We start from the raw sequence: 25192 nt of genomic DNA on the forward strand, positions 1-25192 counted from the left end.
TGTCCGGTGTTGTTATCAGATATGGGGAAGCAAAATATTACGTGAAGCTGAGTCACACGGCTTGTGAGTCGAAGGTCCCGGCGCTGAATTCGCGGAAGAATGCGGACAGAGAAGCTATTCCCGGTAGAGTCAATCTACTAATGCTAAAATTTCATGTGGAAATGCTTTTTTAATGCGTATAAATTACAAAGAAGGAAAATTTTTCAGGACTATTAGTAATTTTTTATTCATCACGGGCGGCATGACGGCAGTTGCGCGGTCATTTAAATAGCTCACTTAAAAAAAGTGATCTTAGCACCGGAAAAATCTGAATATCCCGGGTCCTGTGTGCTCCGTATTGTCTATGGTATGCTATTTGGAGGTAACCAACAACTGGGGTCATTAGCGCTATGAAGTAAGGGCTGGGGGGATAGGAACCCTATGTTGGCATTAGCCAGGTTGTAATGATAAGCTCAAAAGGGACCAGGACTTAACTTCCCATCTGATGGACAGAGTGGTGCACTGGAAGTGCCCTCCACATTAGACTCAAGTAGGGATAGGGCCAACTCTGATAAGTCTCTGCTACTGCCAGGACTTGAACCCAGGCCCACAGGGTGTAAAGCCTTTGTGATGTGTTAGCAAAATTTTGCTCCCTGTTAATGGGGTTAATTTGGATGACTATCCTCAGGTATCTCATTTCTTCAATCTCCAATCTTTGTTTGTCTGCAGGTGGTTAAACGGATATCCTGAAAACTGCTTTTAATGAGAATATTTTTGAAAATTAGCTTCTCTGCGACCATTTAGTATCACCATTCCGAAATTTCTCCTGGGTAACAGAAGTAATCTTAGTGCCCGAAATGCTGGCATTTCAACCATTTTGTTCAACCATGGGAAACACTGTTCAGGAATGCAACGTTGTTTCTCTTAAGGTAACACGTCATCTGTGGTGTTGCTTTTGAGTAAATAAGATTATTAGGCTTCATTTTCCGAGCAATAATGAGCAAGTGTTATCCTGAAAACTATACTCCTCCTCAATACCAACTCTTGATTTTACACACTTTGATTTTACACAGTGCCCATATTTCGGTCCCTCCAACTGCGTAAAATCAAAGTTTTACTGTATTCTCTAAAATGGAAACTATTAAACTCCAATTCATCGATAATCTTCAATTTCTCCGTTTTCATTTTCAGAATGGCCTATGATAGGAGTCAATTCTCTGTAGACATTTTGCAGTTTCTCAGCTAGCATTAGTAATATTTTTCTGAAAGTTTCCAGGGCACCCATTACCTATCCTGGAGTCAATGTCTTATGTTCTCGTAAGGCCTGTTCACATGATAACACATATGAGTTACTGTCTGTTTGCATGAACTATTTTTGTGGACCGGCACAGAGCATGTACGAATGCATGAATAAAATTAGAATAGGTTCTATTTTCTGTACATACTTTCGCATGAGTAGGGTAGTTGCATGGTGGATTTTTGTGTTCATTCGTGCATTCATGCATTTGGACATTAACTCGTACGGGTCAATGTACCATGTAAATAGGCCTTTATTTGTTATCTTTTATTGTATTTCAACTTAAAAATCCAATCTGTGTGAAGGTGACCAAGGAATTTCAATACCTTCTTGATATTTAGCACAACTTTTATTGGCATAAAGCCATCAACCGATGGGGTCAAACCGATCAACTTTGCTGATGACACTGAAAGGAATTATCTTAAAAAAGTCCCTTTTTAAATTTTGTCTCAGAAATTTACCAAATCTCTCTATCATTGCTATACCTTAAGCTAACTTTCTTTTTGTTGGTGATTTGGATAGCATCCTTAAAACGGGCTTTTGAGAACAGATTTGCATTATATGTTTGACAAATAATGATCCTATGGATGATTTTATGAAGGAAGGGAATACGAGAACGCATCTTAAGCCGTATTTTTTTCCTGTGCTGTTATTGTAATTATGAAAATATCCTTCATGACTGTGAACATTAATGAGAGATCTAGCTGGTTTTAAATGCATGGTGTGATATTGTCAGTATTTTTGTCCGTCAATGCAAGTTTTTTGAACTTTCACTTAACTACCGTTTAGCCATTGTAAGTATGACCAGAAAATCAGCACTGGGTAGTTTTGGACCTTTGTAATAACTGGTTGGGAGAATTTTATTTTGATCCCTTAAATTTCTCTTTTTCTATGGTAACACTTAAGTCTTCTTTATTTGTTATTTAAGGGAATATTATTTTTTATTAGTTGATATATTTCTTATTTGTGATGAGAGATATCCTGTGGTGTGGACGAAATGTTTGTATTTTAAACTGTGACATGGGTAGCCCATATTTTTAATGCGATATATAGCATGTCCCGATTATCTGGGCTAATGATGAGGAGAGGCGGCACGAATAATCTAAACTTTCACGTGAATATCATTTAATTTTCATAATTCATATAAATCAAATGATTGAATATTATTTATGCAGATTGTCTGTTATTTTCGTTTGCTTTCCAGAATCATTAATAGCTTTCTTTACCCAACCACGATCTTTTTTTAGTGGCGAAAATGTGATTGTACTCACATTCCTACTGCTCCGTGTCATACCTGGTTTTCGAAAACCATGCATCTGTGGCTGCGAGATCACAAATTCAGAAACATGGTTTGCACGATTGATTTTGAACCACTGTGTGACGTCAGAAACTACAATGTCAGGAACCACGTGCGTAATCGCGTCTCACACAAGTTGTCCGGGTTATCACTGCTGCGGGATGTGGATCCGTGATCACTGAGCGCGATTGCACACTGCGATGCTTGGGAAAGAGGAACATGGAACTTCCTTGAAGGAGACGGGCACGCAATCATGCCATTGAGCAGGAGAGGTTATAGGAAACCAGGAATCATGGCAAATTGTCTACGCACGCGAGTGCTCGGCTATGACTCATGCTATCTCTACTTGTACTTCCCTCGCTGCCTTCACTTCTACTATTCCCTTTCTCTCTAGTTTGACCTTGACTCGTCTCGTCCGTGTCCGTGTGCGAGGAAATCTCCATTTCCCTAGGGCCTTATTCAACTGCATGCGAGGCCACAGCAATAATAGGGTAGTTTCCTTCATCAAAGAAAACGAAAGGCATTGATTGCGATTAGTTACCCACCATTATTGTAGTCATAATATACAAATTATTTCGTTTTAGAAATATCAGTTTAGACGAATGGCAATGGTCCATTTTTATCCCTATTTGAAAAGGGCCAGATTGGCGCCCATGCGATGCCACTCCACGTGACGTCACAGGGACCTAGTTTCTATACGAGAAGATAGGAGTTATACGTCATCTGAGGTTACCAATGCATGCATGAGGCGCAGAGCTCAGGGAAACATGTCTTAATAATCACTTAAAACTGGCTAAGGTCAGAAAGTTTTCTTCATTTGATAACGTATTAATAATCCTTATTTAAGCCAAGCGCTACCAGCCAGCAGGGTACTCAGCTACCCGCTAGCAGCCTGCGTTGTATCAGCGCTCAACTCGCCTCAAGGTCACCTCACAAGGCTGCAGCAGGAACCAGAAATACGCCACACGGAGAGATTTCCCGGCATTCATACTTACGCGTCGCGTTTTCGCGCGCTAGAAAATTTTCACTTTTCATTTAATCGCGAAAAATAGATATCGTCATTTAAAAATCTAAAATCGTGAAATACGTACTCCAGGAGTAATAATCTTTCGATTCAGGCAATAAAAAAATAATAGGAAACCACCCTATTGCAAGTTTGTGGTATTAAATATTCAATTAAAGATTGTAAATAACATTTTTATTAATTTATGATTGGTTTATTGAAGAATCTTCAAATATTAATCAAGAGTTTTTTTCCCGCTGCTGATCGTCATCAGCACTGCTAGAGCAGACATCCAAGTACACTTGAAACATTCCTTGTCAGCAAGTAAATGAAATAATTCCATTTTATTGTGGGAATTCTAATAGAAATTATAAGTCCGGTGTAGACTAGCATTAAAATGCAAATATCCTGGTGCTTTTCAACCTTTTTATTTTTTTATAAAGATAGTGGAAAACATCGAAAAAGTGTGAGATTCATGCACAGATAAGCCGCGACATGGATATATCGCAGCCAGATAATCGGGAGTCTGCTGTATGTTAATTAGACATGGAGAAAAATTCTTTTTCCATTCAAAGGGAGTGATGGCATGAAAATAATGAAGGAATCTTACTTTCAGCACTGTGTGGAAGAACGGTAGGAGAGACATTCTCAGCTACAAAAGAATTGCCATATTTTACAGCATATAAGACACACCGGTATACAAAATGCTCCTTCATTTCAGTATGGCACACACAAGAAAAAATTCTGCATTAGTTCGCAGCACTTAAGCAACTGGAGTTAGTTTCTTCTAGATCTTACATGATCGTATAAATCAAAGCGAGATATCGAACGAACTTGATCATATTTTTACGATTTCATTCAATATCTCGCTCCCAACTCCTTCGATATCACAGAATAGAGCAAAACAATAGTAATATACATGTAATATAATAATTAAGCAATAAATAACATCATGTAACAGCAATGACAACTACAGAATCCTTCTTATGAATAATTAATATATATTAGTAAGTATATTGGAGTCTGTGTGGAGCACTAACCCATGGAGGTTGAGCCTTCGTATAGAAGATACAGGTGATTTTTTGAGCTAATATTTTGGAAAAAGGGTGTCTTGTATACCATTGAATATGGTAATACTAAAGTGCTACCGTGGTTATTTTGACCACAGTTGAGACTTAACCCTTTGAGTGCCACCAGCTTTTTGGTGGGTACGCCCAGAAGTGCCATGGGTATTTTGCTAATTTTGTGGGACTTCATTCAAAACGTAATAATTTGCTTATTTATAGCTGTTTTTGCATAATTCTTTTTGTATTTGGCAGTGAATTCTTTCTTTAAAAATAAAAATTAAAAAATATTGCCTGTTTTTTCTTCGTAAAATGCAGTTGCTGTAGCTTAATCTTAATTTTACAAGATTGAATAATTTAATTTTTCACTTTTGACCCAAAAATTGAGACGTAAAATCCTTTCTACATGAGCCAAGCAAGATTAAATATGAAATGCCATTGGTTTTCTAGAAAATTGTCGCATGATCGCTAAGAAAATTGCACAATTTTTCATTAATTTTTTATTTTATTTTTGCAATGTCAGGTACATTAAATTCAGGAGAGATCAAGATAATTATAAGATGAATCTTTTCTTAGCCATGAGTCTAAAACATGTGAAAACTTTATGGCAGAGGTATCTGGATAACGACTAAAATTTGCTCTAATTATTACAAAAAATATTTACAAATACAGTAAAAGTTATTAAACATATGTTAGCTCACATTCATACAAAAAACGTCACATTTCAAACTTACTTCCGAATGAAATGAATGAATGCAACATTATTCACAAATATGATAAGAAACAGTCCATGTAGACCTTTTCCACATTTAACACAAGCTGTTCTAGATCTATGGACGGGGCCGCCATCTTTCCTACTGCATACAACACAAACTTTTTCCCTCCTCCCTGGCATTTTCCTTATCCTGCATATTCCCGTTGACACTGTACTGGGAGTTGACAAATTTGTATTATTCTGTGTAAGAAACCATTAACCCTCAATGCTATCTATTATTTCAGACATAAACTGCAATCTTGAAATTTTCTTGCCAGGATTGCTTGATTTATAGATAATATAAGCATTCAGTACCATTCTAGAAACTCCATTGAAAACTACTTTCTTCCAGTATTTCAATGATCTTCTCTCATCTAAATAACCATAAAGCATCATATCCGAAGTATTAATCCCACCCATATACCGATTGTACTGTTCAATGATTTGTGGCCTTTCCTTTGGTAATTTTTGACCCTTTCAAACAACATACAGTAGAACCTCACTTATGAAACTTTCAGAGGAAAACCAAAAAAAGTTTCATAAGTGAGGAAGTTTCATATGTGAGGTTTTTCGGTATTCAGCATGAAATCCTTTCCTATGGGGGCCAGTTTGTTTCCAGGATGCAATTACTCATTTGGAGGCAAGAAATTGAAGCCTAATAATCTTATTTCCCCACAAGCAACACCACAAATGATGTGTTATTTTAAGAGAAACATAATTTTGCATTCTTGAACAACATTACCGACGGTTGAACGCCTAGCATTTCCGGCACGAAGCTGCAAGGCTATCATACTGGAGCAATTTCGGAATGATGACTCTCAATGTTCACAGAGAAGCCAATTTTTGAAAAAAGTTGACTCATTAAAAGCAGATTTTAGGAAATTCATTTTACCACCTATAGGCAAACCCAAGATTGGAGATTGAAAAATGAAACACCTAAGGAAAGTCATCCAAATTAACCCCGTAACTAGGGAGCAAAATTTCACTAATGCATCACAAAGGCTTCACACCCTATGGACCAGGGTTCATGTCATGGCCGAGACAGAAAGTTTTCAGAGATGGCTGTATCCCTGCTTGAGAGTAGTGTGGACGGAACTTCCAGTGCAACACACTGTTAAGCCCTGGTTAAGCCTATTGTTACAACCCGGCTAATTCCAACACAGGGTGTCTATACTCCCTCCCTTACCTCATGGCAAAAATGACCCCAGCTCTCGGTTTCCTCCCTCTAAATACCATGCCATAGATCAGGGGTGTCAAACTCATTTACCTTGGCGGGCCACATTAGCTAACTCATACAGCTCGAGGGCCGCATATGTATTTCAGGACCAATAACAGGAGAATTATATAAAATACTACCGCAACTATATTATAATTATTATTATGTATTTAAAAAGGCGACTGAAAGAAAAGAAAGAGTTAATTTACTTTAATCCCTGGTACTAATACTCCCAGATACTACCATCACCCCCAAAGCATATTCCTAGTTGCGCCACTGGTATCCGGGATATTTTGTGACTAATTGTAATACTTTTCCGGTGCTTAGATCACTTCTTTTAAGTGAGCATTTGAAATAACCGCGCAACTGCTGTCAGTGATGATTGAACAAAAATCTAGATTAAGAGCTCAGAAAAATCTCCCCTCTCAATAATGTTTACGCACTAAAAAAGAATTTTCCCATGAAATTATAGCAGTAGTAGAATGAATCTACCGGGTATAGCTTCTCTGTCGGCATTCTTCCGCGAATTCAGCGCCGGGAACTTCGACTCACAAGCCGTGTGACTCATCAAAATGTAGTTGTTGAACCCGCACTCTGGATATCTTTTAATTTTTACACCAAAATTCGACATTTGGCAGGTGACATTTGTGATCACGTATATTTCGTATGTTATTCAAAAAAGACAAACGGAATTCTGGTGATATTTTGTGCAATATCATTGCTGAAGGTGTACATGAATTAAACAGCACTCAAACGAAAAAACACAATTAGAAAGAAGAACTTATTAGTTTTATTGAAAGCTATTTGATGATGTCTAGTCAACTTCTTTTGAAAAATATCTTCAATGAAGGCTTTCTTCTTCTCTTGATAAAGGAGCCTATAGCAGGCAGTCTCTCTCCCAAATAAATCACCTAGATTAGAGTCAACTACCAACAATTCCCTTCATTATATACATTCGTATTGTTCGCATATACTGCCATTTGAAACAATTGAATGTTGGGATGCGCAATAAACATCGCTGGAATTAAAAAAAAATTACAGACCAACGTCTGAAAGTCCGAATTTAGCGTACGAAAGTCAAGTAAAAGGTGTCAATTTTGAACGTACGAAAGTGCAAATTGTGCGAAAGTCGAGTGTACGAAAGTCGAGGACCGCCTGTACTTAGTATCCTCTCTCTTTCAGTGCTAAATATCAAAGACATGATTGAAATGTCACATTCAGCTACAAATGATCTCTTTCGAAGTAACAGAGCAGAGATATAAACCTCGTGTCTTCCTGTAACGATCATATATCGTTCGTGCTTCACAGGGGAGAACATTTTTCATATATGTAAGTTGAAAAGAAATAGGAACTCGCAAAAAATAATACAACTGATAGAACTACAAAGTAGGGAGTATTAGATGATAGTCAATTGATTTTAGGTGAGCAAACAATGTAGCTTATGAAGTACAACACCAAGAGGCTGTTTCATAAAAACCTAAAATGGTGCTCAGAAAATTCCATCCGTCATATGGTCATATAAATTTAAAAATATGTTGATCATTGCAATTAACAATTCAAATTATAATGCAACGTTATAAAAAAAGACCATTCTGGTATTGTGTACAGTAAAAATTTTAATTGAATAAAAAAAACATTGTTTTAACGGGATTCATAATAAACGACGATAGGTATATTGTCGTTGGCTCTTCAGGCACATTCTGCAAACGACGATACGTTGTTGTGTGACACTCAAAGGGTTAATATGGCCAACTCTCCATTGTTGTTTTATTTTGATTTATTTTGGTGATTTTCATAGCTTGATGAAGGTATTAATTTGATCCAAATGTAGAGGCTTAAACCAATTGGCTGCTTCTTAATAAGCGTTTCTACCTGGAACTCAGGAGTGGTCATTTTTATTGTGGTTGCAGCATGCAAAACTGAATTGCTTTATTTTTTGTACCCATTAGTTTTGAAAGAAAGTAGAAAAGTTATTTTATGGATTTCGTGAAAAATAGCTGTGTGTACTCATATTGCATGATGGATGCGTGGGAGATGTATACCTCCTGCTTTTTATTCAGGCATTGTATCTCTTGCTGTTTCTGAATCAGGATGATTCTGGTATTTTTTATTGTACAGCATGCATAAAGCACCAATTTTTGCTAATTTATTCCGAAACTTTGTGCTCTGAAGACATAAAGTTTATGTGGTGAATAAAGGAGAAAAAAAATTATTTAAATCCATACTGTGTTATTGCTTTGACCTTGATTTTGATGGTTAGTGTCATCTTCAGGTGAATACACTATCTGGGAATTATTTTTATCTCAATTGCCCCTGAAAACAGTGAGGCCTTTACATGGGGGGTTTTAACTATCAACAACAGGTGATTACATACATCCAAGTTCTGAAGGAGTCAAGCTATCAAGGCGGGACTCGAACCCACAACCTTCGGTATGGTAGGCAAGTACTTATCCTGGCTGCGACCGAGGCCAATGGCCTTTATGTGCAATCATTTCCTAACATATGCGGCCGTCATGCTCCATTCACCAGTTCAATGGGGCCAATTTTAGAAAAACTGTATGTTTGGTACACAATATACAAGAAGTATTTATGTCGCCGAAAAGCCATGGAGGACGGACATGTACTGTCTTCCCATTTTTACAATCAGTGTCAGCTGAAAGATAATGAAATTCCTTATACTCTAGGAATGCAATTTGCTTACAGCTATGAATGCCACTTTCTCTTAACAGATATAAATGCAGTTCATAGGTGTTGTATTTGTTTGAAAATTGTCACTAATTAAATAAAAGGGCACAAATTTCATGATTCCAACATTGCGAAAGGTAAATCTAATCATTGAAATTTCTTAACTTTTTCAGCATTTTAATCATTTGTATTTATTTGTAAATTAAAAATATTTGTGTGATTCACCTTGAAAAACCTGTTTACCCTTTCGAGATGGTGGAGTTCTCTCCTTAGCATGACTTCTGTACTGAGCCCCGAGAGATTCTTCCATCCCCTCCGTCATCATCACTGGTCAACAATCCTAGGATTGGTTTGACGCAGCTCTCCACTCAATCCTCCTATCAGCTAATCTTTTCACTCCTACGTATTTCTTCTCTTTCACATCCTTCTTTACTTGTACAAATATATTTTGTTCGAGGTCTTCCTTTTCTGTTCTTGCCTTCCACTTGTCCCTCAACTTGTCTTCATCTGGCCATCATGTCTCAAGATGTGGTGTATAAGGTTGTTCCGTCTTCTTCTTACAGTTTTCATGAGGCTTCTCCTCTCTCCTACTCTTCTTAGGACTTCTTCGTTACGAACTCAGTCGATCCATTTGATCTTCATCATTCTTCTGTAGCACCACATTTCGAAGGCCTCTATCCTTACTTTCTCTGCTTCGGTCATTGTCCATGCCTCACTTCCGTATAGGAGCATACTCCAAATGTAGGTTCTTATAAATTGTTTCTTTACTTCCATATTTAAGTTTCCTGCTGTAAGCAGGTCTTTCTTTTGGTGGAATGCTCTTTTGCCTGGGCTATTCTGCTGATGATTTCTTTCTTGCTTCTCCCGTCATTAGTAATCATGCTTCCCAAATAGCTGAATTCATTCACCTCTTTCAGTTTTTCTTCCTACCCATATTAACCAGAATATTTTCAAATCCTTCTCTGTTTCTGCTATAACGGCTAAGTCATGGGTAAATCTTAGCATGCTAATTTTTTCTCCATGGATATTCACTCCCAATGCCTTTTCTTTGATTTCATTAATGGCTTTCTCAATGTAAACGTTGAAAATTACAGGTGACAATGCACAGCCTTGTCTCACTCCTTTCCTAATTCTTGCCTCTTCACAGCTGGGCCCTGATTTTATGACCGCTACTTGGTTTTTGTATAAACTGTGGATGATTCTTCGGTCATTGCAAAGAACCCCAATTTCTTTTAGGATTCCATTGTGCTCCAATCCACGTTGTCAAAAGCCTTCTCTAAGTCCACGAATGCAACGAACGTTGGCTTCTTCTTTTCCAATCTCTTCTCAATGAGAAGTCTAAGATCCCCTCCACACGGATCATTTTTGCAGGACATTTGTTAAGAAGGGTGTCGCGGATAATCATACACTCTAATCACCAACCTTTTTCGACCCTTCCCAGTGGGATCTCGGACTCCGAGGGTATTTGGGCTCACTCCTTTTGGGGTTTATAACTCTACCAGTGGAATTGGTTGGCGGTCAACTTATGGATTGCTTATATGTGTTTGGCAAATGGATAATTGTTGCTTGCACGTAATTTGCAGACTTTGAATTGAGTTCCTCATTTTTTTTGGAGTATTGCCAAATTTTAAACAAAGTTTTAAGGTCAATATTAACGCATTTAATGTAGCAACAATTTCCATGTTGATGTTTTTACTGAAATCGAGATATAAGGTAATATATTGTAGAATTTCATTTAAAAATTGTAAACCCTGCTCAAAAGACAAATAATCCAATTCTTAGATTATATTTTTTGAGAAAGGAACAAATATTTATTTCGCAAAATGACTGGATAAACAGTTGCATGACCGCGGTCCCTTACTGGTAAGAGAGGTAATATAAGACAAAGGTCAGGGTATCTGCTCCTGGGTTTCGAGGGCAAAGCCTAAACCCCGCCGTGTTGGGTCCCAAAACAAAGACATCGCACACCCGCAACCATCATAAAAGGAAGAGAGAGCTAGGAAACGTATATATTCGGCATTCGTTCATTTGTGTAAGAAAATCTCTGACGAAAATTTGTGGCGTTTGTCTCCCGGGTCAAGAAATGTCCAGATGCATATTTTCGTCTTTAGGAGGGAAAAGGTTAATTGCATTTCTGGAAAAATTTCAAAAACACAATCTAGCATAATCCCGAGCTGAAAAAAATCCCCATTAATTGGAATAGAACTAGTATAGCATGGTAAGAGAACTTGCACAAATAAAGGAACATTAAGAAATTTGCTTGGTATTGTCTCTTTCGTGCTGAAAAGTGAAATCCTAAAAGTAAATGTAGGGAGAGGGAAATCCTGACTGATAGACGGAATGAAAAACAAGGCTCTGATTGGTGCAAATGTGGACTTTGAGCATCTTCAGTACATTCCTTCTGTTGGGCCTTGCACCCGTACTCCTTGACTGCCAGTCTGTCATCCCTGCCACATACACATCTGTCCTCGGTGGCTTTTGGCAACATGAACTCACTTCTAGTATCTTGTCTGCCAAATGTCCAAAGTTTTTCTATATTTTGATCCATTCATACGCCTGGTGAATGCATAGAGAACAGGACTGGATACAAACTTTTGGAAATGACTGAACAATATCTTGGAAGGGAGGGGGTGAAAAAGTATGGGAAGGGGTTTTAAGGCATGGGTTTTTGGAAAGCTACTGATCAGCAGGTCTAGTACTTGGCTGGGGAAGGTTAGTCTGTGGGGAGTTAGGTGAAGGTAGGAAAAATTTCACAAAGGAAATATCATTTTCCTTGTTGGGTATTCAAATCGGGATCTCTTGAATCATGCCAGCTGTTCTACCTCTTGAACTATGAAGGCACCTTCTTCCTCTGTGAAGTTTGTTGGCTAGTGAGGACAAGGTATTTTTTTGCTGTCAGGTATACTATGCCTCAGGGAAGCATGTGTGTAAAGAACCACAGGTGTGAGGCTAAAGCCAAAACTCTGAAAGCTAGAGTGTTCCTCAAGACAATATTCATTGAGATATGCTGCCTTGTGGCATTGTATGTCTGGCAGCGTGAACTACTTTGCCTTCTAAAGCCAGAAAAACTGCTGGGGAAGAAGATGCCTTGGTAGTTCAAGTGACAGTACACCTGACATGAATTCTAGCAGTCCGGGTTCAAATTTGAGTCAATGTAAATGATTTTCCCTCTGTGAAATTTTTGCACTGAAAGTGCATTTGCTGATGACTACCTTAAAGTATGCTGTTGGCTATTCTTCCGTTATTTCTTTGAATATTAAACTGGCATTTTCTGATTTAAGTCAATTCTTCCCTGAATGGTATAGTAACATCAATTAAGTCACTTTTCTGTTTTCTATGCTTTTGTCTCATAATTTAATGCATATGGTTTAAAACAAATTGTTTCTTTTTGTGCGGTCAATTTCTATTATATTGGAATATTGTATCTCTTACAGATTCCCGAAATTTCCACACCTGTATTGTTAAAGTGAAATCTGGTAAGGGAGTTTCTGTTTTTACCGAAAGGACTGATGACTCTTCTGCAATGCAGTATTTCCAGGTATGTTATGTGATCCTCAATTAATTCATGTAAGTTATTCATATCACCTGCTTTTGGAAAGACTTCTAAAACCTGTTTAATCATAACTTATCATATATAAGATGTGCATGGTTTTCCTTTGATTCATCCTTAAGATTTGCCATAAGCTCCCTACTAGAGTAAAGCCTTCACGAATTCGATGGGCCTGGGACAATGACGACTTCATAGTAATGTGGTTCGGTGTAAAGAGGATTTGTGGGTTGCATTGTCACAGGCTAAGAAAAACGTTCTTGTTGATTGACGATGCCGGCTGAAAACATAGCAGCTACAATGGACAGATAGTGGAACGTTCATTGAAGGGGCAAGAAATTCTGAATTCTGTAAATAATAAAACATGTCCATTACATGTGAAAACCGTTGCAAAATTCAGTCACTTACTGATTAATACAAATTTCAGACCACTTCTAAATAAGTTGGAGATCTGAAATTTTGCACAGAACTGTAACTGAAAATAATTTGAAGGAAATTTTTGAAAACCCCAATTTCCACTCCCTTCTCTTAGAATAAATTATTCAGAAAAGAATAAATTCCAGTTTTATGTGCACGCTGCCAGTTGATGACCTCTGACCTCCCACACCACAGTACTTGCGGGATCTTAACCTTTGTTAATTATTTGGATATGTGGAGGATTGGTGTGCTTTTATATCCATTAACCTCTGTAATCTGCAGAAACAAGTCTTCCAACCTGAATATCAATGGGCCATAAAATATCCTGGTGTTTATGCGACCCATGTATCGAGATGATAAATTTTCTCCTACAACTCCCATCTTGCTTGCAGTGTTAGAATTGCGATTAAATATTCCAACCAGATGAGTGAAAGTATTAAATACCGAAAGATTCCCTCTCCATCCTCTCGAAAATATTTAAGAAGGATTCACTTCGGTATTTCATTGAGTACCTCCATTTAACAGCCCCTGACTCAGTAAGTATGCATGAGAGCGGGCATTGGACATTCCGTTTTATTAGGGTGTCTTCATGCAGCAATATCTCTTCTCTGACCATGCTGGCATACACCCTTAGCTGATGATGTATGAATTTTGTGGGATAGAGAGTGAATAAATCATGCCCTTGCTAGATTCAATATCAAGGAAAAGCTGGAAGACAGTGAATTTGAAATTATAGTAGGCCATGCTGGCATTCATGCTTCATGTTCACACCACTATGGGCCACGGTAAAAGGAAACTGTGGATTAGATGGAATTTTGTCATCAAATTGCATTTTAACACATATCAATAATTTTACTATGGAAAGGTTTTTTTCTAACCTGGAGTTCACTTTTGGATTTCCTTATAGGAAGGTTTTGTAATTAGGAGATTTTTTTTCTATGAATTACACATGGGAAAGGCGCAGGACCGACGCTGTGACTTCAGTATAAGGTTTTTGTTAAATTTTGCAGTATGGATGTTCGTTGTATTGGGTTTTATTGTATTATGGTTCAATTGCTACATTTTATTTATTGTTATGTTCATCATTAGGCTATTCTTACAGTTTGGCTGGAGGGTGTGATATTTACACTATTTTCTTTGGTTACAGTTTTATGGATATTTATCGCAGCAGCAGAATATGATGCAGGACTATATCAGAACCAGCACGTATCAGCGAGCTATTTTAGCAAATTTGGCAGATTTCAAGGATAAAGTAGTGCTTGATGTAGGTGCTGGGTCCGGTATATTGTCATTTTTTGCCATTCAGGCAGGAGCCAGAAAAGTTTATGCTGTTGAAGCAAGCACAATGGCACAGCATGCAGAGGTAACTTATCCTTTTACTTAAATGCTACATAATATTGCCAGTTTTTTTGTTAAGCCTTAATCTCATAATCACTTCTGTTCTTGAAGGATTGCTGCAGTGATACCCTTGAGCAATTACTTTTCTTAGTCACGTGGTAATTTGCTATCCTTTTCCCATCATTTTAGCTTTCCCCTTTGTGTATTATAGTCCTCAATTCATTGGAGGCGAAATATGCTGCTCATAATGCTCGAAGTGATTCTCGATCGGATTGGTTAAAACAGCAGAGTAAGGGATGAGCCAGTTGTTAGTTAAGCCATTAGTAGCACTAGAGCCATTCGTTAAATAAAGGCGTGGCCCTGAATCATTTATTGTTTCAAGTAATCATGCCTTGTCCCTTGTTAGTGATTACTCTTAAGGGATGCATGGAAATGGGTGTATGATGAAGGCTTTACTTCATGAATGCTAACTTGAATTATATTACCAAGTTGAACTTCCAAAGCTCTTAATTTAAATTGTGTTTGTCTTTCAGGCACTTATCAATGCTAATAATTTGAAAGGGAAAATTGTAGTTATTGCTGGCAAAATTGAGGAAATAGAAATACCAGAATCAGTTAATGTCATAATCTCAGAACCAATGGGTTATATGCTCTATAATGAACGAATGCTGGAGACTTATTTACATGCCAAGAAATGGCTTCTTCCTAATGGTGAGTGATTCTATTGCCCATTTATTTTAGTCATTTTGTGATCATATATATTAATCATTCAATAAAAATAATCAGAACTTTGAATAAATGTCCAATGCATTTATTTCATTTGTTATTATTCACATTTTTTATTGTCTTTTTTACTTCATTAATTGCAGGGCAGTTGTAATTTCTAGTCCATATCCCATGTTTAATTGTTGTTCTTTGATGAATTTTTCAATTTGACATAATGTTAAATGCATGGTATGTTCCTATTTAGGTCGGATGTTCCCGAGTCGTGGAGATTTACACATAGCTCCATTTTCTGATGATACTTTGTACATGGAGCAATTTAATAAGGCCAATTTTTGGTGAGTTGAGTTAGTTTTTTTTAGAGAAATGTGTATTGTGAGTGATCCAGGTAATTAAAATTTGTTTTTTGGGCTTATTATCATTCCAGGTATCAACAATGTTTCCATGGAGTTGACCTTAGTAGCTTGCGGCAAGCTGCCATGAAGGAATATTTTAGGCAACCGATTGTTGATACTTTTGATATTAGAATTTGTATGGCCAAGTCACTGCGTCACTCTGTGGATTTTCAGTTGGCCAATGAAATAGATCTACATAAAATTGGTAAAACTGGAGCATTTTATTGTTTTAAAAATTAATTTCAATGTTTCCACTGTGCTGTTTGGTCACGTAAGAATGAATGTTTTACAGAAATTCCTCTGGAGTTCCATTTGCTTGATTCGGGAACCGTCCATGGCCTCGCCTTTTGGTTTGATGTTGCGTTCATCGGATCATCTCAGACTATATGGTTATCTACTGCACCCACAGAATCTCTGACTCATTGGTATCAAGTTCGTTGTCTGTTAGAGACTCCAATATTTGTGAAACAGGGGCAACTACTGACCGGGAGGGTACTTCTCTTAGCAAATAAAAGGTGAGTCATAATTTATAGCTAAATGGTATGACTCATTGGCTGTTTCACTTGTAGAATTGAAATTCAATTTGTACGACACCAATTCATAAATTTTAAGACAGCTGTGAAATGAAAGTGGAAATGAAGTTCTATATACCTATGATCCTCTAATTTATGAACTTCTGCTTTCAAAGGGATGCCAATTTGTGAGCTATTCTTCCCATCCTTTCCACAAATAGATGGAGAATTTAGTAAGAGAACCTCTAATAATAAAACTACTGTTTTACTGAATTGCAAAATATCTAGCTGGTCAGTAGGAGTGATTCCACCACCATTTTATGAAGTCCAATAGTACAGTAAACTCTCGATCATACGAAGCAGGATTTTACTAAGTTTTTGATTATACGAAGTGATATTGCGGTCCCGGCAAAAAGCCTATGCTAAATACATGGCGCTATTTGATTATAAGAGATATTTTGAAATTACGATCCTCGGCTCGGTCCCCGGAGCAAATGGCATTCGTTTATACGAACTACGGCGAAATATTTGTCAATAAAACTAGTTACGCCGGCGTAAGTACCTAAAAAAATCAGCGCTTCTGACTGCGGTCCATCAAAAGTGTGAAATCGTAAATGGTAGTGCAATTTTGGAGAGAAAGGGTTCGCCTAAAACCTCACGGAGGGAATTTAAGGGAAGTAGGAGTTCAGTAAAAATATCGCGACTGAAATAATGCCCCTATTTACATGCCTATTCGTAAACATCGCATCGACAATACACCCATGTCTCGTATAGCGCAATTTCGATTAGCGCAATTTCGATTAGCGCAATTTCGATATAGCGCAAATTCGTTCCTCGGGGAAACATTGCAACGCAGTGTAGCCTAATCAAAAATCTTAAACGCTCTCGTGATAAAACGTGAACTTGCGCTAAGTACACACGAAATTTCTATAAATTTATGCATATTAATATTATTTCTTGCCTCAAATCTTCTTTTTTGCTTATATATTAATCGAAATTCATTGCTGCGCAATTTCCAAAAGTATTACTCGTCATTGGGTCTAGATAGCCGGCCTACCGAAGATTTATCTCGTCTCCTTAACAGAATGATAATAAATAATTTAGATCGTTAATTAAGCGTGGGGCTAGTGGAAATGAGTTTTTTTTCAGCAATACGGTTTGAGACGTATTTTTGCTGTCGTAGGTTACCGGGCGATTGACTTCCAGGTAGAGAGTCTACGCTAAAGCCTTCAAGGTCATCGGTATTCATGGGGGAGAAATGGAGCGGTGACCGAGTTGCGCATGAATAGCATCAACACATAAAAGGGTCCGCTGTAGAGTCTCAAACACAATGGCTTCGTTCCCTCCCCGCAGTCTTAGGCCTTCTGCGTCTCAGGAATACAGTTCAGCAGTGGAAGGTGATTTAGATAGAGCCATACAGAGTAAAAATCAAGAGAATATGGCAAAAAATAGGAATGCGTGTAGAAAAATCAAGAATTTATCAAAAAAACTATAAACCTACAAGAGGAATTGAAAGAGGTCAATTGCTTTGAAAATGGAGAGCGTCAAAGCGATATTGCGCGGAAGTTTAAACTCACGATGCCTTATTCTGAATAAAGACGAAGCTAAAATATCAGTGACCTCAGCCGCACCAACTTCAACCAAGCGGTCTACACATACGGAAAGTTCATAGTGAATCAGTACAAAAAGGCGAGAGTGGTAATTGCTCCGAGACATATAGTGAAAGCTCCGGTTCGTTCCAGAATTTAAACGGCAAGCAGGTATTTTCAGTGCGGCGATATCAGGTGAATCTGCAAGTGTTGATAGCGCAGCCACCACAACATTTTCTGATGAACTCCAAGCTGTTATTGAAAGTGGCTCCTTTCCCCCTCAACTAGTTTTTAGTGTTGATGAGATGATATTATTTTGGAAAAGAATGCATTCTCGTTCATTCATTTTCAGGGAAGGAAAACCTGGGTCAGGTTTCAAGGCATTTAAAGACTGTTTCACGTAGCTGCTAATGACTCGGAGGACTTCAAATTAAAATGATTTATCATTCATAAACTCCGCTAGCTATGAAATGGCATTTAAAGTAGCATTTTCTTGTCATTTCGATGAGAGACAAAAGGGCCTGGGTGACACAATAGTTGTTTTTAGACTAGTTTGAAAAATCATCAACTGCCGGCAACGCATTACGATCCCCCTGAGATAGCAGATGTTAGCCCACCCGCACGTCAGGATGGAATTTCGAAAGCACGTAAGAATTTTTTTTAACGTGAATAAAAGTCTTTGAATGCGTGAATACTATCTTAAAAGATGTTTTAAACTATAAATATTTATAGAAATAATGTTTTCTAAGGCTTTTTATGGGAATATAGATGTTTTAGAGGAAATTCAATACCCAAGATCTATGCTACCAGGAACGCATCCCTATCTTCCTAATGTTAAAACGCTCTCGTATAACGCAAATTCGTAAAGCGCAAAGACCCCAAGGAACGCATCCCTTGCGCTATACGAGACATGGGTGTACTTCGTAGTTTAACATATCAGGAAGGTCGCGCGGGGTATTTCGTACACTGCTACTTAACCCTTTGCACTGCTGTGAACGTACCCGGTACGTTTGCAAGGAAGGCTGCTGTGAAGGTACTTCGAAGACTACTTGACTACTTTTCGCAGAAGCACTTCGAAGCCCTTTCCTCGACAAGCTCACCCTCGCTGGCCCCTCTCTTCGACTCTCTGAGCGGGGGGCCTCCCTCCCCAAAAGTGACCGCTCTGACTGCATTTTGAAAATCTATCAATCAATGCCATCATCAAAAAATAATGGTTTGCATCGCACTCCTGCCAATCAGGCATTCAAGTACGTCTCTGAACCGTGTTTCTGCGATGAGAAATAGCGATTTTGTTAACTTTGCTAAAGTGGCCAAGTTAATAAAATTGTTATTTTTCATCGCAGAAACACGGTTCAAAGACATACTTGATTTCCTCCACTACAATCGCCAATTGCTGGAAATCGGCCGGATTCCCTTTGATAGCGCATCATGAGGATGTTCTCGAGGTTGGTAATTGATACAACGAGCCTACTAGAAATTCTACTGCTACAATATCATGGCTATGGTTGATTCGTTGCGTGATACCTTCAGGAAGCTGCAGCGGATGAAATCGCGGAGGAGATTAGAGGCTCTATTAAAAGATGATTTTGAAAAATACTTGGAAAAAGCAGGAGCACAGCGCGCAATATTAACCTATTATATTGCCCTAGACGATGATCTCTAGGCTTGCGACAATGCGACGCCGGTACCTACGTCGGAAGAAGCAGCGGCCGGTACCAGTCATAATGGCAGTGACGACGAAGATGAAAGTGAGGAAGTAATTTCACCTAATAAAAAAGAAGTATATGCTGCCCTCCAAACATTAAGATATTTTGATCTGGCTAACGATTTAGATCCCCAATTTAATTCCCATTAATGCAAGTGAGAAACCATGGTGGAAGCGGCGATGGAGAAGGGCAAAAAAATGACGAATTTTTTTGGGTAATATCTTTTCGTGTATATATTAGCCTTCCTGAATAAACAACTTAAATATCTTAAGTATTGGGCTCTATTTACCACCGACTTATTTTTCAGGCTACTCGTAATGAAGACTCACTTCTAACTCTAACCATGAACTTTCTTCTCATGCCCCTCCCCATTCTCCCATGCCGAGAGATCTTTCTTTCCAAAGTCTTTGTTTACTCCCTCCTGCGGCCTTCTGCTAATCTTGCTGACACCCACCTTACGCATCCCAAACCCCTCCTTCCCCAGCATTTCCCATTCACCCCCTCCCTAACGTGACGGAGCTTTAGTGCGCCTTAAAAAAATACGGCCCTCAAACGTAGACCGAGGCAGAGCTGAGCTGGTCCTGATGAAGAATAAAGTCTTTTATAGAAATGTCTGCAAAGATGATGGAACACAGTAGCCAGACGGAGAACTCAATCAGAATTTACTTTAAATATTCGCCAGAAGATAATCATATCCTACGTATTTTTTGATCGTAACGGAATCTCAATGAAAATAACTAATTGAAAAGATAGCATATTCAGCTGAAAATATGGAGTAACTCGAAATATCAACTTACGAAGGTTATTTTGGAAACGGGTTAAGGCCCTCGTTTTTCTTTTTTTTTTCTCGTCACTGGGCGGAAGAGGGCGACATAAATGGCGGTTAGGCCCTTAAGAGTATGGTTAGGCCGGCTGGCGCTAAAATTCCGTGGGTGTTGGAAACAAATATCTATCTTACGCATACTTAATAGTTGCTTTTCGCTCCTAACCATGAATTTGAAACATTGGAGGATGTAGTGTTTTGAGTTATGAATGTGGCAGGCATGAGCAGCTACATTTTCCTCTGAGCTTCCGGTATTACTTATGCCCTCTTTGCCTTGAAAGGATCACTTTGAGTTGCTCATACCATTCATTAAATTTGAGTGAGGCTTTCTACACTATCCCCAAATTCCTCACTATTCCCAAAGCAATCCCCAAGGCAAGGCTACAAAGGAGAGTATTAGCTCCCAGTTAGGCGATTCTTACTCTAGTCATTAGTTTGGCATATCTCCAAAACTACTGAAGTTTATTAGCATCACAATGCTCATTTAAGGAAGGAAAGAAAATCAGAATTTGTGACTGAAAGAGGATTCCAAAAGTTACCTGCTTAAAAATTATCTATGTTATGTATTTACAGTTGGTTACCATATCACACTATAGAACCCTATTGCTCTATTTTATTAAACACTCTGAGAGTCACATTCATTATTCCTTAAGTATTTGCTTGGGATTTTTTATCCCACTGTTTTCTATTTGTCTCAGTACATGAGAAATAGAAACTATTATTGGGAATGTGCGAGTAGTACTTTTTGATCTCAAGTCAAGTTATTAACTACTCACAAGAGTCGAGTTTGGTCATTTTTGGATCTGGCAATATAAGAATAAATATATAAGGAGGGACATGTTCCAACATACTCTCATTTTTCCAACCCCTAGTTAATTTTCTCTTCTCAACACTTGGCCAGAACTGACAAGGGAAAGATGTTGAGGAATGTTAATGGTTATTGTGTCAGAATTAGGAAATGAAAGAAAATTTGTGTCTTTTTTTAAATACTTTCTTATGCAATACTTTTATGCCCTGCCCAACTTTCTTTAGTGGACAATGCCAGTTTTTACTATGTTACGGCACAAGTGGTGCCATCTTTTAGCCCATTTGAGTACTACATATGTTCTATATTAATCGTTGCTAATGGCTGTGCCAGTCAAATTTTGTGTGGGTTTCAATGGTTTAATTCATATTGACTTTAAATTGAAGTTCCCTGCATTTATTTCAATGTACATTCGGTGAGTTTGTTCCTTTTTAATTTTTGCTTTTTCTATCCTGTATATACCAACTTTGTTTATTACCTTCAGTCAGGTCTTTTATGATTTTGTCTAGTCCTTATTGTATCCCACAGTGGACCTGCTTGTGGTTTCAATATGGGCTGTAAAAAAAGCAAAGTTAGACTTGATTTTGGGAATCAATCAATTTGGAATCTGTGCCCTGGACTGAATGTGTTAAGTGGGTAGTCGGTGCAAGTGGAACTTGGAAAGTGTTGAGGAAAGGCAATACATTTGACTCTTGTGATTACCAAGTTCACGGGGCTGAAAAAGCGGAAGTTCATAACAGCAAAGTTTATTAGAACGTTTGTTTTAGGAATCGTTGAAAAAAAAGTGCATACTATGGGCAATAAAATTATGCGCCAATATGTAAAAACAAGAAAATTCGTTTCTGTTTCTCAATTAAGGAATGCAGCATGACGAAATCAAGGGTTGATATCTTCCCGAACACAGTAAGTCCTCGATATAGGAACTAGATGCGTTTTGAGACCTTGTTCTTAAGTTGATAAACCTACAGTTCGGCCACCGAAAGTTGTGTGATGACAGGCAGAAAGGTCTAGTTGGGGGTAGGGTGCACGGTTGCCCGGTAAGAAAACGAAACGCCTGCATCACTTGTAAACATACGGGTTTGGGGAAGAAAGGAGCTGCAAGGGGCGACGAGCGTGAAGGACCTATAGGAAGAATCTCTTATTTTGGAGATTCGAAGAAAGGGTTTGTTTTGGTGGTTAAGGCTTGCTTCATATGCATGTGACAATGTTTTGTGACTAGGCGAGGGTGTGAGATGCATTTTGGGGCAGTGATCGGCAGCAAACTGTGCTGGCGAGGGTTCTCCGCTCCTTCTTTTGCACTGTCATCGGACAACTCTTGTTGGCCAGACTGTATGCAAGGCATGCAGGAGTACGGTTATCCTGCAGAATGCAACACTGCATCACAATTTTGCACTAACTCACAATTGTGATGTACTGATCTAGCTGGGCGAGCAATGCAGCTTGAGCCAAAAAAAATCGCTCTCTTGAGTAAGGAAGAATGGGCGAAACGTTGAACAGTTCCTTACTTCAAAATGGACTAAATGATTATTTGTTCAGATAATGCCCAAAGCGTGAGTTCCTATACGCCACAACACGTTGCAATGACCGAATCGGAAGGAGCCTAATTTGAAATTTTTGAATGCTCGTATCTCTGAAAGGTTGTAAATCGAATGTGTGTAGGAAAAGGACTAACCGCACGTCCAATTTACGAGCGGTTTGACTGGGTAACCATGATTCCACAGGAATGAAGCTTATTATATGATGTTGCATGTATACTGGAGAAAGAACCATAATTGACGCTCCTGGGTGCATTAACTGAGGAGAACTTAGGCGTGGCACATTTATTAAAACTTAGCGTAATGTATACCCACCTAAATTCCGTAGCTTATTCATGGAACTTTGTAATAGACTACATTTTGTAACTGCCGGGATAGGGACTGAGGTTTGTAATTTCATAATAACAAAATTTTCTTGATAATGTTTCTTTTACCATAGATTGGATAGGCTTTTTCATCAGGACCAGCAATTTGCTTCGTAATAACGTTGTTCGTATTAATGAGAGTCTACTGTAAGTGATATGATTTTTTTTAAATTGAAGAGGTTCATTTGAAAGTATATTGCACCAATTTTTGGATTATGGATTTGAAAATGCGATCAAATCTGTGGATTAGAGATTTGATTCATCAATTAACATGTTATTTTGTCCTTACAGGCAAAGTTATGACGTCACCATTGAGCTTTGTGTTGAGGGAACAGGAACAAGATCTTCCAATACCCTTGATTTGAAGAATCCATACTTCCGGTACACAGGGCAAGCTCCTCAGGCGCCGCCTGGTCAAAATACTACCTCTCCGAGTGAAAATTATTGGAGTCATCTAGATGCTCAAGGTGCAAGACAAGGTTAGCAATATCATATATGTCCGAATATAAGCCTCCCATTTTTACTCAAATATATAAATTATAAATAGAAAGCACTTTTTAGCTCAATTATGCCTTTGCTGGGTGGGAACTATTTAAACAAAAATTTGTAATGGGTTGCCTATGTTTTTTTGTGGAATTAAATGAGGAATGTCACTGAGTGATTCTGGGAAATCACGGAACTTCTGATGATGCAATGCATTTGATATTCCATGTACACAGTTCTGTTGGCATAAAAAATATGGTTGCAGAAGGCACTTGGCCTGTCGTTAATCTGATGGCTGCATATATTTAGGAATGGAAATTAATCTTTGGGTGATTATGTGCTGATGGAGGCTATATTCAGACAAATATGGTACATTTCTAAGAAGAAAATTTGTTTTCTTATCCAGTAAAACCTACTTGGCTCCTCTCTTTATAACCCTTACAGTAACTTGCTTCTGTAAATCCTCTTTCTCTAGCCTTTTCCTTCAGTCTTCTCTCTATTAAATCTATTCTCCTCAGCAACATCATACCATGTTTTCAAACCATCCTCTCACGCTTCACCTCGTTACCTAACATTATTTTACTGTTCCCCCTCTTAATTTGCCTTGTATCTAAAGATTACGTGACGAGTCAAATATGAGTTGATGAAAGTGAAAGTGACCCTATATATACTGGTACCTTATGATGTTTATTTGCTTCGGAGCTAGTAGAAGCATTTTCAGTGTGAAATTTTCATGATGCTTAGTACATATTTTCATGCGGTGAAACTTCTTCAAATGGAGGGGGTTGGGTTCTGACATCATACTGGATTGAATAGACCTGCATTGTAAGAAGCATGAGGCTTGAAAATATAGAGGGTTTCATTCCTTGCTCTTTTAGGACATTTTCATCCAAGCATAGAGATTGCTCCTTTATAAAGAAATTATTTTTTTTACCACTTGTAAATGGCAATAATCTAAGGAAAACACAAAAATGTTACAAACATATCAGTAGTTTGCAAAATTTTATTTCATTTGTTCAATTTTGAAATTTTATCTATCAGTTAGGTTCCTTGATGTGCTTGATCTTAAGTATTATTTCAGTTGTAATGGGATATTCAAGGTTTTTTGCTACTGCTATAACTTCTTCCGTGATTTGGAAAGTTTTTTGATCATTTTACTCCTTTAAAAATGTCAAAACACAAATAAGTGTCTTTTACCAATACCTTGACATTCAAACCACAGATTAAAACTGAATTTTGACGCTGCTACCGTATGTCATCACCATTCCTCATTAAATGAGGAATATGATATGCAGTCGGCACTCTGCCAATGATAGGTTCCTTTTTCTCTGTGTAAATGACAGAAAGCCGAAAAGATCACGCCAGGAAATGGCTCTGAATAATTTCGAGCAGATGCATTCAGCCTAAAACTCAAGAGCTACTGCTGTAGCACTCAGAGAGCTGTAGCACTCTTTGCTTTCACTTGTGTCCAAGTAAGATGGCTTGTATTGCAACAAAGGTTCATATGTTATGCCTTCTTTCAATGAATAACCAATTTTTGAATTCGCTATCTTAGGAAGGCCATCGTTATTTAAACACAATTTTTTAAGATTGCCACCATGCACTACCCTTTCCGCAGCTTCCTTTCCAGTTGTCCGCCATAGTGCCAGTGATATGTTA

The 25192-nt window shown here is 38.1% G+C and overlaps 1 protein-coding gene across 5 annotated transcripts in view; it reads left to right on the forward strand.

Moving 5' to 3' along the window:
- LOC124170913 (histone-arginine methyltransferase CARMER) overlaps positions 1-25192 on the forward strand; it is a 104735-nt gene that overhangs the window by 11773 nt on the left and 67770 nt on the right. For 4 of the 5 annotated variants that reach the window (XM_046549965.1, XM_046549966.1, XM_046549962.1 and 1 more), the window contains exons 3-9: positions 12730-12833; positions 14407-14622; positions 15131-15308; positions 15568-15658; positions 15748-15920; positions 16008-16230; positions 23342-23529. In XM_046549965.1, the coding sequence (XP_046405921.1) occupies positions 12730-12833; positions 14407-14622; positions 15131-15308; positions 15568-15658; positions 15748-15920; positions 16008-16230; positions 23342-23529 (1173 nt within the window). The remainder of the gene's footprint in view (positions 1-12729; positions 12834-14406; positions 14623-15130; positions 15309-15567; positions 15659-15747; positions 15921-16007; positions 16231-23341; positions 23530-25192) is intronic. The other variant, XM_046549964.1, reaches the window with a different exon arrangement.

The sequence above is a fragment of the Ischnura elegans genome, chromosome X, assembly GCF_921293095.1.
Source record: "Ischnura elegans chromosome X, ioIscEleg1.1, whole genome shotgun sequence".
NCBI classification, from domain to species: Eukaryota; Metazoa; Arthropoda; class Insecta; order Odonata; family Coenagrionidae; genus Ischnura; species Ischnura elegans.